This window comes from Limulus polyphemus, unplaced genomic scaffold (genome assembly GCF_000517525.1).
Source record: "Limulus polyphemus unplaced genomic scaffold, Limulus_polyphemus-2.1.2 Scaffold2431, whole genome shotgun sequence".
Taxonomy (NCBI): Eukaryota; Metazoa; Arthropoda; class Merostomata; order Xiphosura; family Limulidae; genus Limulus; species Limulus polyphemus.
This window is the reverse complement of record NW_013668041.1, coordinates 104,664-122,899: the sequence shown is the minus strand read 5'-3', so window position 1 is coordinate 122,899 and position 18,236 is coordinate 104,664. Positions and strand designations below refer to the sequence as shown.

The following is an 18,236-nucleotide window of genomic DNA, read 5'->3' as shown; positions in this document are numbered from 1 at the left end:
GTAGAGGGCGTGAGAATAGTCACGTGATCTCGGATGACGCAACAGAGTAATTAATTTCGAACTCTTCAATCCACAGAAAACTGTCAATGCAGATATCTATAGTAAGCAACTGGAACGTTTAAATCAACCCCTTCTCTCGTCAATCGGAAAGGTGTTCTTCTTCTCCACATGTGGCACGTTTGACGCAACTCAAGATTATGGAGTTGGGTTAGGAAGTTTTCTCCAACTCACCATATTCTACAGATATGGCACCATCAGATTACCATCTTTTTCGTTCGCTGCAACACCATCTTAATGGGAAAACGTATGCAAATGTGGAAGGTGTTAAAGAGGACATCGACAGGTTTTTGGCTTCAAAGCCAACTGATTTCTTTAATCAGGGCAGTAACAACTGGATTGAAAGATGAAAAGGCATCATCGACATGAATGGAGACTATTTCATTTAATAAATGTTTTGTTTTGATATATAAGTTGTTCGGATTTTTTCATCTAAAAAAAGCGACATTAATTTCTTGATAACCTAATATTATTTTAGTTTCATTCCGTTTTATGGCTTATTCTCTGGTAAAATGGGTTATTGCGGATAGATTGGCACTACAAAGACAAGTTGTTGGTTTTTTTCTTCTCCAATCTATTGGAGTCCACATTCACAAGTAATTCTGTAAATGATGTTTTGGGTTTCCATTTCAACTGACCATTTTCGTGCTAAGATTATTGTCGTAAGCACAATGAGATAGGAAAGTAATAAACTTTAGTTTTTGAAAAACACAAAGTAAGTGGTGTTGTGATTTATCTGAGAATAAAAGAGACCGTTCTAGAATAAACTTAGTTTTACATATTAAATTAAACTGAATTTTGATCGTAATGTATAATAATTTTTACATAATGTGGAACGTTCTGTTGCATACCCTTACATTTCTTTCTCGTGTCTTTAAACCATTTGAATTTTTTAAAACACAAATAATAATTATTTAACGTAACTGTGTTATTTTTTATGCAATTTTATGTTCGGTGTTGCCTGATTATTTTATGGAAAATAATCCCATATGAACTATAATTTCCAGATGGCGATCATGTAACAAGCAAAGCAAGACAGATACTACAAATACTAATATTACTGTTACATGAAATCATGGCGACACGTAACTGGGAAGGTATAGTCAATATCCTTTTTTCCTTCTGACTATATTAACTTAAATTTAAAACTGTATTGATTGAATATTAAAAACTAGTTACTGTTTATTAATTTTAGATGGGTGGTACAAAATTTAAATGCAGTAGCTACGCCATTCGCTAATACTAATAAATAATTGATAAATTAATGATTATCACTAGTATTGCATTTATTTATTATCATTAGTAATACTAATAACATTACGAACATTGGTAATGTTAAATAAGCTTTTAGTTTTATTAAAACTTTTATATAATCATGATAATGTCGTAATTCCAGTGGCTAGTACTAGTAGTAGTAATGGTCGTTTACTGACACCTGTGATACTGATAGTGATATAGTATTGCTATTAATAAAAATATAAATGTGGTAGATGCTCTTTTCGGTAATATTGATAAGAATAATAATAACATAGCTGTCATAGGATATGGAAAAAGGCATCATTTGGTCCTTCAATTGTTCAAAGCTGATTTTACAAGTTATGAGCACAAACACGTTTGAGATAAGTAAAACATTATACCTGCTTTATTTTTCAAGAAATTCTTTTAAAGTTGAATTCTATCAATGTTAGTCTCCAAGTAGGTTTGATATTTCCTGTTATCCTTTTCCTCTTTGAATGGACATGTTTATCTTGAATTAAAAGCAATTCATTCTCACAAATTTACCACATCTACCCAACATCATGTTTTATCTCATTATTGCAATTTGCTAATGATAAATCTTGTCTCCTAGTTTCAAAGTTGACTTTCTGAAAATTAGGAAACTAAAATGTTTTTTTAATTTCAACAAGTAGAAAAACATCAAACCTGATAATGCAATGATACACTTTTACCAATATTGAATCTACTTCAACTCTTGTAACATATCCTCATCAGTGGATAACAATAAATCTAAAATTGCACCCTCCCTTTGTTGACAACTTGGTATAGAAAATTATCCTGAATCAAGCAAGAATTCTCTCACACTGTTTGACTCCTTATAAAGTATCCCATGAGTTTTGCATAAGTAATCTTATTAGTAAGACCCTGATTTAATTATACAATTTTTGGTTTATTTGATCTGTTTGGTCAAATGGCCTATAATAATTTCCATTTCAAAACCTTCCAACCTTAAAAGTCCTTAAACAATCCATACAGATTGAAGACCTTGATTATGATTTTTTTGTCTTCAATCCTAATAAATTGCAGTTCATTCCTTATATAATAAGCCACCCAACCCTATTTGTAAAAACAATCTATAAATGTAAAATAACTTGTAACCTGGAATGTCTCCAAATGTAATCAAAGTTTCATAATTTACATTTTATCAGTCTTCCATTTCAACTAGATTTCATAACATTTTAAATGGACAAAAAGGAGCTTATTAGCCCATCAAAGATGTCCCTTCCAGCTCACAACTATAACCACCCCTTACTACTCGTGTATTCATCCAATCTTTTCTTGAACTCAGTTAAATTTTCTGCCTCCACCACCCTTGAAGGCAGCTCATTTCTGAAAGCCAACCACCCTTTCTGAAAAGTAATACTGTCTAAACTGCAGACAACTTCTACACTGCCAAAATTTGAATTTATGCCCCCTTGTTCTATTGTTTTCACTGCTAAACACAAAAAGTTTGTATTTATATTATCAATACCTTAATCATCTTAAACGCTTCAATCAAATCCGCTCTGACACTTCTCTTCTCCTGAGAAAACAAGTTTAGAGATTTTAGTCCCTCCTCATTCGACAATCTCACCATCCCAGGTATCATCCTTGTGGCTCTTCTCTGAACTTTCTCGAACAAGTCGATGTCCTTCTTGAAGATGGGAGCCCAAAACTGTACACAGTACTCTAAATGAGGCCTCACAATCTATACACTTATCTTGTATTCAATATTTCTTTAAATGCTATCCAAAATCCTATTAGCCCTATTGCTTAGATTGTTTAGATAATGTAAGTGATTTTTCAATCACAATGCCAAGATCTTTTTGTTCAACCACAGTATTTAATGTATTCCCATTTAAATTGTAACAATAATTTTAATTGTGAATACCTACATGCATCACCTTACATTTTGGATAGTTAAACATCATCTGCCACGTATTGGCCCAGTGCATCAGATGATCAAAATCTCCCTGAAAGTCTGCAGCATCTTTGATACAGTTAGCCACCCCAAAAATCTTAACGTCATCTGCAAACTTCAAAATTTTGTTAGTCATTCCAGAGTTAATATCATTAATATAAATCACAAACAGTAGAGGACCCAGAACAGAGCCCTGAGTTGCACCACTTGTAACTGTGATCCAGTCAAATCTAACTCTATTTATTACTACTCTCTACTCTCCAGCCAATATCCTGTCCAATTTAATAACATTTTCCCCACATCCACAGATTTAATTTTTGTAACAAGTCTTTTGTGAGGCACCTTATCAAATGCTTTCTGAAAATCAAGGTAAACTAAATCCACAATATTTCCTTCATTACCTCTTATAATAACATTCTCAAAGAATGTCAGAATATTTGTTAAACAAGACTTTCCCTTGGTGCTCTTTGACACTATATCAAACTGCTTTAAGTGACACTGCAATGCATCTTTAATCACACTCTCCAAAACCTTTCCAACTACTGATGTAAGACTAACTAGCCTGGACAATGCTTATCAGCTCCTTTAAATATTGGACTAACATTAACCAAATTCCAATCTTCTAGTACTCTTCCATGACCTATAAACATTATTAGCTCCCTGAACTCATTTATTGTTCCTAATACTTATAGCATTTTGTTTTACCCATCATCATGTCCCAAGTTGAACAAAAACATGGCCTGGCTAACTAACGAATAAATATTTGCTGTATTTGAAATTCTTATCAATGCTACAAGTGTAGCTACCACTTTTGATTTCATTGCTTTAAGTCGCATGGTCAATCCTTTTTTTGACCGCACCTTTTTTTCACACATGAGGTGTTTTGATAAGATTGTTACAAGCTGGGATAGCTTGTGTATTGTACATCTTTGTTTTTAATTATCAGAAAAAATACTAAAATAGAAGAACTGCAGGTGATATTAATGGTTTCAGAATTTTTACAAGTTTGGATAGTTTGTGTATTTGAAATTTTGTTTTTAGTTTTTGGTCTGTTGAAGAGAACTGTCTGTTAGTTGTGAACTTGTGGAATATAGTAAATGCTGGGTTCTTTTAACTTTTTATAGAAAGTATGTATGTAACAGGGTTTTCTCTAGAAGGTTTTGTTTGTTTTTCATGTTTCAGGATTAACAGTGTTGCTCTCTTGCTTGCTTGTTTTTCTGTAGAAGGAAAACTGTTATTTCCATTGTTTCAAAATAATGAAATAAATTTAAATTTGTGCAGTTTATGATATGTGATAAAAGAAGTCAAGATTATGATGTGAAGTGAAATTAATTTGTCATTGAAATGGAGCAATCTGAGAAGTGTCTGTTCTCTTTCATTGAAGAGTTTATACAGAATTTTACTCTACAGAGAATTAAGCTTATGATGGAGAAATGAAATAATTAGACAAACTAACTTTTTTCTGTGGCATGGGTAAGTTACTGTCTTCTGAAGAAAATCCAGATTCTCTCAGGTAACTAAAGAAATTTTACACTAAAACATTTCACTTCTTAAGTTGGTAAAAGCTTTGCTGAAGAAGTGAAGCATCTTGGTTTGTGGTATCTTTTCAGTTACTCAAGAATAGTTGAAGTTTTTATTTTCATAAGTTTATAGAAATATTCTGGTTCTCTCATCAAATGTATTAAACATTTATATAGAAATTCTAAAATTTTTATTTCTTTTTGGTAGCATGTTAGTATAATTGTTTTGATGAACTAAACAGCTGAAACATCTGTTAATTATGTAATTTTTCATCATTCTTAGAAGTGAGAGATTTACTACGCCAATGGAGAGAAGAAAATGTCCGAAGGTCTGAGGAGATTGTGGATTTTTGGTTGACGCTGCTTAGCAAACATGTTAATAAATTAGGAGATGAAAGTTAGTATTGTACACTCTTTCTATGTTTAACATAAAAAATAAACACTACATTTATCGTGGAAATTAAGGCTAGCTTGCTCACTACCAGTTCTTCTGATTGATGATATAGGTTAATTCAAGTAAATGAAATAACGATAAAACAATTTGGAGTTCAAAAAATCTTACCTTAGTGTTGATGTGTAGTGATATGAATAAAACTGATGAAAAATTACACTTCACAATCTTAATCCAGTTCACACAGTAATAGTTGTCATGGGGAAAAAAACAGTAATATTGGCTCAACCAAAGGGTATTACAGCCAATAATATCCACGGATCTTTAGAAATAATAAAGTTTAAAAAATATCATGAATTATTAAATAGAGATGAAGGTTTGGCAAATGTCTGTGTAAGAATGTGGTGGGACCTCCCCTGAGATTTATCTAGAAATGTAAACTTACACACAGGTCACATGACCTAGCTAAGAAGGAATAAATGACACATATGTCTTGCAAGTTCACTCTTGATGATGCTGTGGTAAATAAACATCAAAACACGGAGAATTAAAATTTTGGAGATCATAGATTGGCCCGACTTAAAAGATTTTTTAATTGTTTATCGATTTTAACGTTGTGTGTTATTTATTATTTTAATATAAATAGTGTCTCATCCAATACTGAGTCTTTTGTATCCCTGCTAGCCAGAAGAGCCCTGGTATTGGGTGAAAGACTTCATTGGCACTGAATATAATATAGTGTGGTCGACATATTATCTTACATTCTTCTTTACTTTCAATCATAAATTCTTTTAAACATTTTTAGCGACAGGGTCAATTTTTGTGAATTCATTAACTTTTATAAAATTTTTGGAATTTAAAAGTGTTAATAAGTTAGTACATATATTTTTCCTTTTATTGTTTCTTCCATAGAATGGCTGGTTTATGAACAAGTTTGTATAGCAGCTCTTGACTGTCACAATTTCATTCTTGTTCAGGTTAGTATTGACAGATTATGTTACATTGTAACCTGCAACAAAATCTGTTTGAGCAATTTAGTTTAGAAACATGAATATGATCAGAAAGATATATAGGTACTTGAGAATGATTGTACACCTTTTTAAAATATGATAGTTTTTAAAGAAAAACTGAGATACATTGATCTATATACTTTCAAGTTTCATACCACTTTCTCATTGCTATTCGTCAAACACAAGCTTTCTTTGTGGAGTTATGTTTATTGTTATTCTGGAACTTAGTGGGTGGAGTATAAATTGTAGGCTTGGTGTATCCTCATAGCCAGAAGTCTCATACTGAGCATTCTGGAGAATATTGCACCTAAGGTAGTGAGTGATTCAATGCTACAATTGGGTGGTGCCCTCATCTTGCTGGAAAACACCATGGTAGTGTTGAAGTTCACCAGTCTAGCGAGTCTCCAAAGTATTCCCAAGTAGTGTGTCAGTTCTTATCTTTACAAATACTACAGTTATGTCTGTTGGCTGTTCCATCCAAGTGGAAAGTTGTCTCATTAAACATGATTTTCCTGTTAAGAAATGTTAGGATTCAGTTGTCAAGAAGGAAGATTCCAGCTTCTGTTTGGTCCTTGATATGTGAAGTTCAACAGAAACCCTCCTCACAGACTATCATTGGTTATTCTAAAAAGCTTCAGATATTGAGGCAGCAGTGTCTGTAACTATGTATGGTGATTCTCTTAAAATGCTCAGATCCTGTGACCTTCGCATAATTATATTTTGACATTCCTTTGCATGAAAGACTTGTCAGAATTAGCATTTAAAGAGAACAGTAACCACAAATTCTGTTGAAGTCTGTGCTTTTTGCAATTTGACACTATCTTAAGGCAAATTTGTTGAAATGGAATAAAACTTAAGTGTTTTGGGCCAATGCGTTCTCTACGTTACAATGTCTTTTTCTTTATTTATTTAAAAGTTATTGCATGTAAAGATGTATACAACTATTTGTTGATACCTGTATTAACCATGCTGGTTATGATAGTACAGCAAAATTTAATTCCCCATTTCACTTGACAAGGCTTAAGATCAGGATATCCCTAAAGCTGCTTCCTTTTTAGTGGCTATAGATACTGATAGTAAATTTGTTTTTTCCAGACTTGTTGCAGTTGATTGTTAAATGAATTGCAGGCACAGGTTTCTGTTCATTTTTGTTGAATATAGCCTATAAAAAGAGTTTAAAAGAGAACACTAAAACAGTTACTAGAAACCTGATGTTATTGGTCATGTGGCAAGCACTTATTTAACTAGCATTAAGAATAGTGGTCTGACTATGCTACTAATTATAAGAAGTTTACCATGTTCTTCAAAAACTTTTGATCTCATTAATTTCCATAACAGTGTATTTTAGCATGATAGATTGATGTGTGAGTTTGAAAAAATAACATGTGAAATGAAGTGAATGGGTATATTAGTGTTATGTCAACTGGGTAAATAAACAAACCTTAGACCTGTTCCATTACATACCTATAATAAAGTGAAGTGGTGTATTAGTGTTATGTCAATTGGGTAAATAAACAAACCTTAGACCTGTTCCATTACACACCTATAATAAAGTGAATGGGTATATTAGTGTTATGTCAGTTGGGTAAATAAACAAACCTTAGACCTGTTCCATTACATACCTATAATAAAGTGAATGGGTATATTAGTGTTATGTCAGTTGGGTAAATAAACAAACCTTAGACCTGTTCCATTACACACCTATAATAAAGTGAATGGGTATATTAGTGTTATGTCAGTTGGGTAAATAATTAGATCTGAGACTTGTTCCATTAAATACCTATAATAAAGTGAAGTGGTGTATTAGTGTTATGTCAATTGGGTAAATAAACAAACCTTAGACCTGTTCCATTACATACCTATAATAAAGTGAAGTGGTGTATTAGTGTTATGTCAACTGGGTAAATAAACAGATCTGAGACTTGTTGCAATACATACCTATAATAAAGAGAATGGGTATATTAGTGTTATATCAGTTTGGAAAATAAACATACCCTAGACCTATTCCATTACATACCTAAAATAAAGTGAAGTGGTGTATTAGTGTTATGTCAGTTGGGTAAATAAACAAACCTTAGACCTGTTCTATTACATACCTATAATATAGCGAATGTGTCTATTAAGGTTACCTGCAGTACCTGCCCCCAGTGACAGGAGAAGTTTAAGTTAATCTATCAATTTAAATTATTTCATGGACTTTTGAAAGGTTAATTGTGTTGCTCTGTTGGTTTCTCTCGGAGCCAAAGGTCTGAGCTGCTTATACCGCCCACTTCGAAAAGTAATTGTTGAGTATTTCAGTCGTGCTAAGAGTCACTTAATAATAATATATGGTTAATCTACATTTTTATTTTTTAATTTACCTCACATTTTGAAATGAGAATGATAGTGTATGATTAATTGTATGACTAATGTATAGAATATCCTGCTTGCAAAATAAAAAGAAAGATAAGAGAAGCCTTCTACATCAATATAATTGATAACACAAGCAGTGAACTAGCATAGCTGTCATCAAAACTTGGATACTCCTCTTGAAAACATTGTGTTAAATGATTTTCTTCACTCAACATTTTTTAACCAGTTGTTAAGATTCCAGTGCTGATGGGTTTTATAGTTAACAAAAAGTATTGATTATTTTTGGAGTGATGTACATGCCAGTGTATTATCCCAACCACTCCAAAGTTCCTGCAATTGTGAAGACTGTACTATATATTTCTTACAGATGTGAGTAGGTGATAGGAATGTAGGATTTGAAATTGTTGGTATTGGAGGAGATGAATATGATATTACATATTACAGTTAGTATTCATTATCATTGACCTATTTTCATATCATAGGATTCAAGAACAAGTACCAGAGAGTGTTATATCACAACTTCGCTGATATTTCATGTCGTAAATAGTGGTTCTGATTGTTTCACAGTATTTTGGTTCTGGTTAGATGATATATCTTCTCCCCATAACAAAACACACTTTGTAAATTACTTACAGAATCTGTTTAGTGAATAAATGGAATAAGCTGTTATATATTATTAGCATATGCACATTTTTTTAAACTAACAAGTCAAAACTTCAATGTCAGAACATTTGTTAAGTGTGGGATTGATAGAATCTGCTTCCTCTCTGTGTCAAAAATAATGTTCGGGCAGCATGCTTCGTGAAATGAAAATGGAAGAAAAAGTGTTTGATTGAATTTTATGCATCCACAGTTATGGAAAACAATCTAGTTTATTAAGTAATATTTATTTGTAATATTTAGCTATCATAGTTTATTCGTACAGGTCAGGTTTTCACACCATGGAAAAATAGTTACTCATCTTCTTACTTAATGATTTTTTTGGAAAGGAATTATTAAACGAAATTTATGCACACTCTTAATAATTATTGATGAAATTCGTAGGTTTTGTTACAGTATTTTATGTAAGCATATCAATTAATTAAAGTTTGAAGTGATGATTCATATACCTGTTTTCTAGTAAGTAAAACTGGAAGTGGTGGTTAATATACATGTTTTATAGTAATGCATGGAACTGTGTAAGTGTAACAGTAAAACCTGGTTATTAATAGTTAATACGATATAACTGTTTCCTTTTATTAAACATTTTTTCTAGGAATGTTTGAGAACCCTTGATCGACAGTTTCCGGGAAGTATGAGAGTGAGGAAACTAAGAGCCATGAAGTATGAAGCTCTTGAAAGGTTGGCATCACTTTTACTAGTTAAAACCAATGTTAAAATAGCTTAACAAGGTAGTTGTATATAAAAATAATACTTGTCTGTGTCTTCATGACATAAGACTTATATTTCTGTTTTTACAATCAGTAGTGGAATATGTAGTAGATATACAACATGAGTAGAGTTTTATATTTAGGAAATTGTTTCATTATAAAATGTGATTTAGTAACATATATATAACTTCAAGTAAAATACAATTCTTATGTAAAAACAACTGTTTCCTTATAACAAAAATGGTTTCATAATAAGTTAGGTCTGAGTTTTAGGGATGTATCCATGAAAGTTTAGACTGGAGTTTCTTTATAAAAAGTGGCTTTAGGAAACTAGAGCCAAATCTATGTGTTTTATTAGTTTCCTTGTAGAGGCAATAATTTTATTATACAAAGTGGCTATGGTAAACTGGAACCAAATCTGTGTTCTGTTGGTTTCCTTGTACAGCTTGCTAAAATAGTAACATTAACTACTACAACTTTTCACAGGTACAACTTGTTTCACATGTACTGAAGGTGTGAATCATGCTTTAAGATACTAACATTAACTACTACAACTTTTCACAAGTATACAGCTTGTTTAACATGTACTGAAGGTGTGAAGCATGCTTTAAGATACTAACATTAACTACTACCACTTTTCACAGGTACAGCTTGTTTCACATGTACTGAAGGTGTGAATCATGCTTTAAAATACTAACATTAACTACTACCACTTTTCACAAGTATACAGCTTGTTTAACATGTACTGAAGGTGTGAATCATGCTTTAAGATACTAACATTAACTACTACCACTTTTCACAGGTACAGCTTGTTTCACATGTACTGAAGGTGTGAATCATGCTTTAAGATACTAACATTAACTACTACAACTTTTCACAGATATACAGCTTGTTTCACATGTACTAAAGGTGTGAATCATGCTTTAAGATACTAACATTAACTACTACAACTTTTCACAGATATACAGCTTGTTTCACATGTACTGAAGGTGTGAATCATGCTTTAAGATACTAACATTAACTACTACCACTTTTCACAGGTACAGCTTGTTTCACATGTACTGAAGGTGTGAATCATGCTTTAAGATACTAACATTAACTACAACAACTTTGCTTTAATTGTCATCATTCATGTAGTTATACATTATTATTATACTGTCTGATAATCCTCCCAGATTCATTTCTTTGACCTCTGTTATCTGTCGTATATTGGTTTTTGTTGAAAGCAATGTGAATACGAACACTCTGGTTTTTGTAGATATGAAGAAGCCATGAAATTATATGACTCTATTTTACAAACGGATGAAGCCAACTCTGTGATATACAAGCGGAAAATTGCCCTTTTAAAGGCTCAAAACCGGATACCTGATGCAATCAAAGAGTTGACAGAATATTTGAAAAAGTAAGCTAAATCTTTCTTGTGTCACCATACTGATTTCTTGTCTTCTCTCACAAATGCTGAAGTGAAGACTATTTAATTAATGGTTGTATAATAGATATTGATGTTTTTGTACAGTTTTTTATTTTGTATATCATATTGTAATATGATGGCTATAACCCTTTCATAATTAAAAGTTCAAGTGAATGAATATTTTATGTTACAAAAATAGTAAAGGCTAATAACTCTTTTTGTCTGTGGAATATCTCACATGAATTCACATCTGATAACACTTTTGTAGGTGTTTTGTAGGTAAAAAATTCAAAAAAGTGCATAGCACCTTCAGATGTCATCTTGTATTTTAATGACAGTCAGTGGATGAAGGTGTTATATCAATAATTAAGTATATCCACTATATTATTGTCTTGATAAGTACTGTGTTATACTAAGGTAATACTATACATGATGGTGTTTGATATCATGGCTACTGCTTTGTCTCATGGTTTAAGTCATCAGTCATATCCTCCATATTATTGCCTTTATGTACTATATTATACTAAGTTAATATTCTTTGTGATGTTATTTAATATCAGAACAACTGCTTTGTCTTTTGTTCAGGTCTTTAGTTTATATATGCTTCCCTTATCATTACCTTAGTAAGTACTATTGTATTTTTTTTGTATTGCAGTGGATAATTTGTTTAAAATGCATAGCACTGCATCAGCATGTGGCTAACAACCTGTCCTGGGTACATAGAATAATAAAAAAAAATACTGCATTAAATTGCTTGAATTTTCAGAATAACATTCAAAAGACTTATTTTTTTGTAAAAGAAATATTTTTATACTATACTTGGTATTTATGTGAGTTTTTAACCTTGAAAAAGTTACTGTACAGTGTTTTTCCTTACTGGGACTACTCGTGTAACGAGATTTTTAAAATTATCAGTAATTTGTGTGATTCTCCATTAAAAGTTTGGAAAGGTACATAATGTTCTGTTTGGAGATAATATTATTGGATATAAAAACACATCTTGAAGGAGATGGGCCAGATTTATAACCTTTTTTTTATTTTTAAGTATTAGAACAAGGTTTGTTTGCTATTGTAGAAAATAAAGATATACTTTGAATAGAAAAATAATGTGTTTGTTGTAATAAGTTTCTTGTGCTAGAAAAGGGTAAGATTAAATTGCTGATTTAAACAGTAAAATGTGAAACAATACGTGACAAATTATTCCATGTATGGTACTCAGTTTTTATTTCAATGTAACTATGTAGTGTTTATATATGTGTGTGTGTGTATGTATAAACTTTGCTCAGCCTGTCAAAAAGTAACGAGTTGAAGTTTCGTAAAGAACCCTCATGGCACCCACCCTTCCTTCAGCAAGCTTTGTTCAAACTTCCCTCTTGACGATGAAAGAAAAAGAATCACACACACTGAGAAAATAAAAACAATTTTCAAGTGCACTCAAAAAATCAATAAGAATGGTGCAACTTAAATTAAAAATGACTCGTAATATGAGCATTACATACTCACAAAATGGTACTCACATTATTAGTATACTAGCATATCGCTTATCAAAGTACTACCACCCCCACCCCATAGTATACCCTAACCTCACATTTCATTGCTAAGTGAACTAAATAAATTTTGCTAAATCAAGTTTGACCAACAAAGAGCCAGAAAAGTGCAGTTCAGGCAGTCAAATGTCGGTAAATTCCTTTGTGAGCCAATCAAAATTAAGATCATTCATGAAATGAATTTGTGGCTTATTCATAGAACAATTAATGGTAAAAATCAGTTAGATTAACAACTTTTAATATATGGTTTTTATGTCATGTTGCTTAGCAACAAAAGTATAACCTAATATTGTTGTTAGTCTATGTACTGAAAGTATAAAATGAAATGTATAGACAACAAAACTGGAAAAATATTTGATGATTTCTTAACTTAGAGTCTCTGTTGATTAAAGAGGTTTGTTTTTTATTAAAACATTGGTGATATAACAGAAAATAGCTTAATTAAAATTTATGACGAAAGTAAAAATATCAATTTAATTTTAAACATAAATCGTTTCTGATGCACTTGGCTCTAGGCTAGGTGATCCCACACTAAGTCTTTACTTTAGGCTTATTATATGAACACTCACTACACTTATAAGGTTTCACAGCACCCTTGCACTCCCTGTCACTAAAATCATAATGGGCAGACAGTACTCGAACGATTCTATCGGGATAAATGCATTCTGGCTTTTATAACTCCTCCTATTTTGAGAATCAAATGTGATGTGATATGAGACACACTGGATTTTATGTAGGTTAGTTCAAGAATGTTTACATGTCATTTGTAATATTAAAAAGCATTTTAAAAGAAATTAGAAAAGTATTTCATCATTTTATATTCAAACGTTTTTAGCATTCATTTCTTCTGTTTACGTTTTAACTTTTCACATGTACTAACTTATTTAATATAGATATATGTATATATGTATATAAAAGCCAATGTTTGGAGTAGTAATAAACAACTCTAGGCAGTAGAAGTCTAACACCTCAATGACATAATCTTATCACCCAAACCTTGACCCATAATGTTCCAGCAGAAATGGTTCAAGTATACCTGATTTACCTATTTCATGATGTTGTCTTACTCAAGCAGCTTTGTGGTTAGTGAAAGATTTTTAAAATATATTGATATTTCACATCTACCAGAATGTATTTTTCTAGTTACATCATATAACCTAAAATTACGGTTTAAATGCTGACAGAAAATGAAGCACCCAAAACCTATAGGCATAAGATTTATGATAAAAATTATACCACAAAATTTTAACCTAAAAGTTATTTTCAAGTATCATCAGTAGTTAAGAAAAAAATTAAATATTTTTTATTCAAAAAAGTAATAATAAAACTGAAAAACTTCATAGAACCCAACCAAAACATATGAATTATGGGAATTAACCTCTAATTTAGATGCTTTTAAAACTTGTCAAAACTTTGAAATGTCTGCATCAAACTAAATATATGCATAAACTAAAATGTAAAATGACCTAAAGAGTGGAATTCAACTCAGCCCTCATGAATATTTGAAGTATTATATACATACTTAACACAACAATATTAAGTCATTAGTTTTGTTGTTATGCAACATAGACGAATGGAGAGTTACCAAAAGAAAACTGGCTTTGATATATATATATATATATATATTAGAAGTGTATTTAATCAATTTTATGTTCATAATTATGTAGCTTTTATTATTTTACATATAGTTTTACATTTGTATATGATGCACATATAATCAGTTTGGATGTTGAAGTAGTTTATATCTTGCGTATGGTTGAAAATTAAATTCCCAGATTTATGAGTGACCAGGAGGCATGGATGGAACTTTGTAGTCTGTACATTCAGGAACAAGACTACAATAAAGCTGCTTTTTGTATGGAAGAACTCATACTTTCAAATCCACACAATCATCTTTATCACCAGCGATATGCGGAGGTGAGGATCTTTCTAAAATAGGTTAGTTGAATGTCTGTCTTGAAGTTATTGGTTTTACTGGTTGATTATCTCATACAGGTAGTGCTGAAAATCAATTTGAACCATTGTTAAACTTCATTTAAATTTGGTATTACCTCAGTTCTCTAATGTGAAGTACAGTAAACACAGGGCTTATTATATGTCTAATGAATATGCATATGGTTTCATCATACAAGCCATGTCATGTGTTTGTTTTAAGTAAATAATTGTAGGTAACTGTCTACATCTAAAAACATAAGATGTATTTTTCATTTTTACTTTGAAAGCATAAACTTAGCTCTGAATCTCAGTTAACTTTTAAACTTGTTTATAAATAAAAAGTTCAGTAATAAATTTTACTTTCCTATGGCATATCAAGGTGTTTGTACTTTCCAAAGTTTTTAAGCATAGTTTGTGCTTGCTATTTCTATGTTGTGTTTATTTACACATATATGTGTTAAGTGTACTTTGTATTTGGGTGTTATCCCTGTATATCTACATTGTTTTTATGACACTTTCTTGTATTAAATGTACTGTGTTTGGATGTTATCCCTGTATATTTACATTGTTTTTATGACACTTCCTTGTATTAAGTGTACTCTGTGTTTGGGTGTTATCCCTGTATATCTACTTTGTTTTTGTGACACATCTATGTGTTAAGTGTACTCTGTGTTTGGGTGTTAACCCTGTATATCTACATTGTTTTTGTGACACTTCCCTGTATTAAATGTACTTTGTGTTTGTGTGTTAACCCTGTATATCTACATTGTTTTTGTGACACTTCCTTGTATTAAGTGTACTTTGTATTTGAGTGTTAACCCTATATATCTACATTGCTTTTGTGACACTTTCTTTGTATTAAGTGTACTCTGTGTTTGGGTGTTAACCCTGTATATCTACATTGTTTTTATGACACTTCCTTGTATTAAGTGCACTCTGTGTTTGGGTGTTATCCCTGTATATCTACATTGCTTTTGTGACACTTCCTTGTATTAAGTGCACTCTGTGTTTGGGTGTTATCCCTGTATATCTACATTGCTTTTGTGACACTTCCTTGTATTAAGTGTGCTTTGTATTTGGGTGTTATCCCCTGTATATCTACATTGTTTTTATTACACTTCCTTGTATTAAGTGTACTGTTTTGTTTTTTAACCTTGTATATTGATGTTATTTATGAGATACATTCTTGTATTAAGTGTACTCTGTTTGGGTGCTATCCCTGTATATTTTTTGTTTTTTGTGACACATCCTTGTATTAAGTGTGCTGTTTTGGTTGTTAACCTTGTATATTGATGTTGTTTATGTGACATATCCATGTATTAAGATCACTATTTGGGGGGTTATCTAAAATGGATAAAAGCATATTGTGTCAGTGTACCACTCCTTAATGTGTTTCTTGATTTCTAACCTTTTCATTTTTAAGTTTTTCAAAAAGTGTAATGATTTTTAAAGTGTATGTTGTAAAGTAGCTATTGTATATAATGCCCTTATTATTTTGAAAACTCGGATATTATACATCTTATTTTTTAAGGTTTATTGTTCATTTGTTTTTGAAATTTATTTTTAATGTTTCTTTCTTTGTTCAAGTTTAATACATCATAAAGATATAATAGGAATGATTCTTAAAATGTTTTTAAGTTAAAGGAGTGATGAAAAGTAAGATTTAATTGGTTTTGATTACAAGCTTTTTAATAAATTGATTATGAATATGCTATTATTACAAAGAATCAACTCTAAATAAACATAACAATATGTACCAATAAGCATTAGAATCAGTATAACCTAAAAACTTAAACATATAGTCACTTCGAATAATTAAACTAGAATTTCTTGTTTATAACTTTACAAAGACCAGTGGTTAAAATAACTTATTAAACCTACTTTTATGTTAATATTAGGTGCTTTCTATTAAATATAATTCTCAAATTCACAGAAACATCTACGTATAATTGAATTTCAATATTGCTTAAAAGAAGTTGAAGTTAATCTGATTTTATCTTATTCAAGTATCTAATACATTTATATGATGTATTCAAGTCATGGCAAAACATCTCTATTGAATTCACTAGATCCAGTATACAATAGGTGGTCCAGAAGGCATGAAATTAGCACGAAGCTATTTTGCACAGGCTGTAAAACTAAACCCACACAATATGAGAGCTTTATTTGGTTTATTTCTGGTAAGTGTAACATTTGATCACACCACAAGAAAGCTTTATTTGGTTTATTTCTGGTAAGTGTAACATTTAATCACACCACAAGAAAGCTTTATTTGGTTTATTTCTGGTAAGTGTAACATTTGATCACACCACAAGAAAGCTTTAATTGTTTTATTTCTGGTAAGTGTAACATTTAATCACACCACAAGAGAAAGCTTTATTGTTTTATTTCTGGTAAGTGTAACATTTAATCACACTACAAGAAAGCTTTATTTGGTTTATTTCTGGTAAGTGTAACATTTAATCACACCATGAGAATGCTTTATTTGGCTTATTTTCTAGTAAGTGTAACATTTAACCACACCACAAGAAAGTTTTACATGGTTTATTTCTGCTAAGTGTAACATTTAACCACACCACAAGAAAGCTTTATTTGGTTTATTTCTGGTAAGTGTAGCATTTAAAATTTTTGTTTATTACCATAAGGTAATATTTCCTTTTTTTTAAATCAATTATAATTGTTAATAAAAATAAATCTTTACCTAAATCCAATGTTACTTTAAGAAGATATTATGAAAACTTTTGCTACTATTTTTTTCATTGCTTCAGTATTTTACTTTTGGTTGTTATTATTATGTTCCTTTCTTTCAATCAGTACTTTATACTGAGTATTGTTCAATATATACATGGACCCAACAGTATAAAAACAAACCAGTAATTTGAAGGATAGTGTGATCTGATTTTACCTTAGCTTCTACCTCTTTTTCTTTTGTTTTTATTAATTTCCTTTGGTACATTCTGATTTTGTCATATACACAATATTTAGTGATTATCTTTCATATGTCTTTCTCTGTTTACAAAAGTCTGCTAGTAACAGTGCAGTTTCAGCCAAAACAACAGCTCAAAAGAAAAAGGAAAGCCTAAAGTATGCAACATGGGCAGCACTACAGATTAATGGCAAGTACCAGGTAAGGAAAAAGTAAGCCAGCTAGCAATGGGCAATTTTATTAGCATGTTGGTTATCATGAATAATAAGGTTATTTTAACTAAAATACAGTTTTTAATCTTACTCTTATAAAAAGTATGATAATGGTAATTTTGTATGCCAGAATCGTTGATTTTAAGTAAAATCAGTAATATTATTATTTGTTCCTTCACCCATGAATTGCTGTATTTTATCAACCACCTATCTCAGTTTTCACTTCATTACCTGCTACTTTACTAACATAGATCCTAACTTACTAATCTTTAGTACCACCTATCTCAGTTTTCATTTCATTACCTGTTATTCTACTAACATGGACCC

General features: G+C 31.0%; 1 protein-coding gene across 1 annotated transcript in view; it reads left to right on the top strand.

Moving 5' to 3' along the window:
- Positions 1-1,071: 1,071 nt before the first annotated feature.
- LOC106466938 (ER membrane protein complex subunit 2-like) overlaps positions 1,072-18,236 on the top strand; it is a 19,978-nt gene continuing 2,813 nt past the window's right edge. Inside the window, exons 1-8 of the mRNA XM_013927256.2 lie at positions 1,072-1,154; positions 5,039-5,152; positions 6,059-6,123; positions 9,764-9,849; positions 11,137-11,280; positions 14,612-14,753; positions 16,841-16,951; positions 17,794-17,898. Coding sequence (XP_013782710.1) covers positions 1,133-1,154; positions 5,039-5,152; positions 6,059-6,123; positions 9,764-9,849; positions 11,137-11,280; positions 14,612-14,753; positions 16,841-16,951; positions 17,794-17,898 — 789 coding nt within the window. The 5' untranslated portion in view covers positions 1,072-1,132. The remainder of the gene's footprint in view (positions 1,155-5,038; positions 5,153-6,058; positions 6,124-9,763; positions 9,850-11,136; positions 11,281-14,611; positions 14,754-16,840; positions 16,952-17,793; positions 17,899-18,236) is intronic.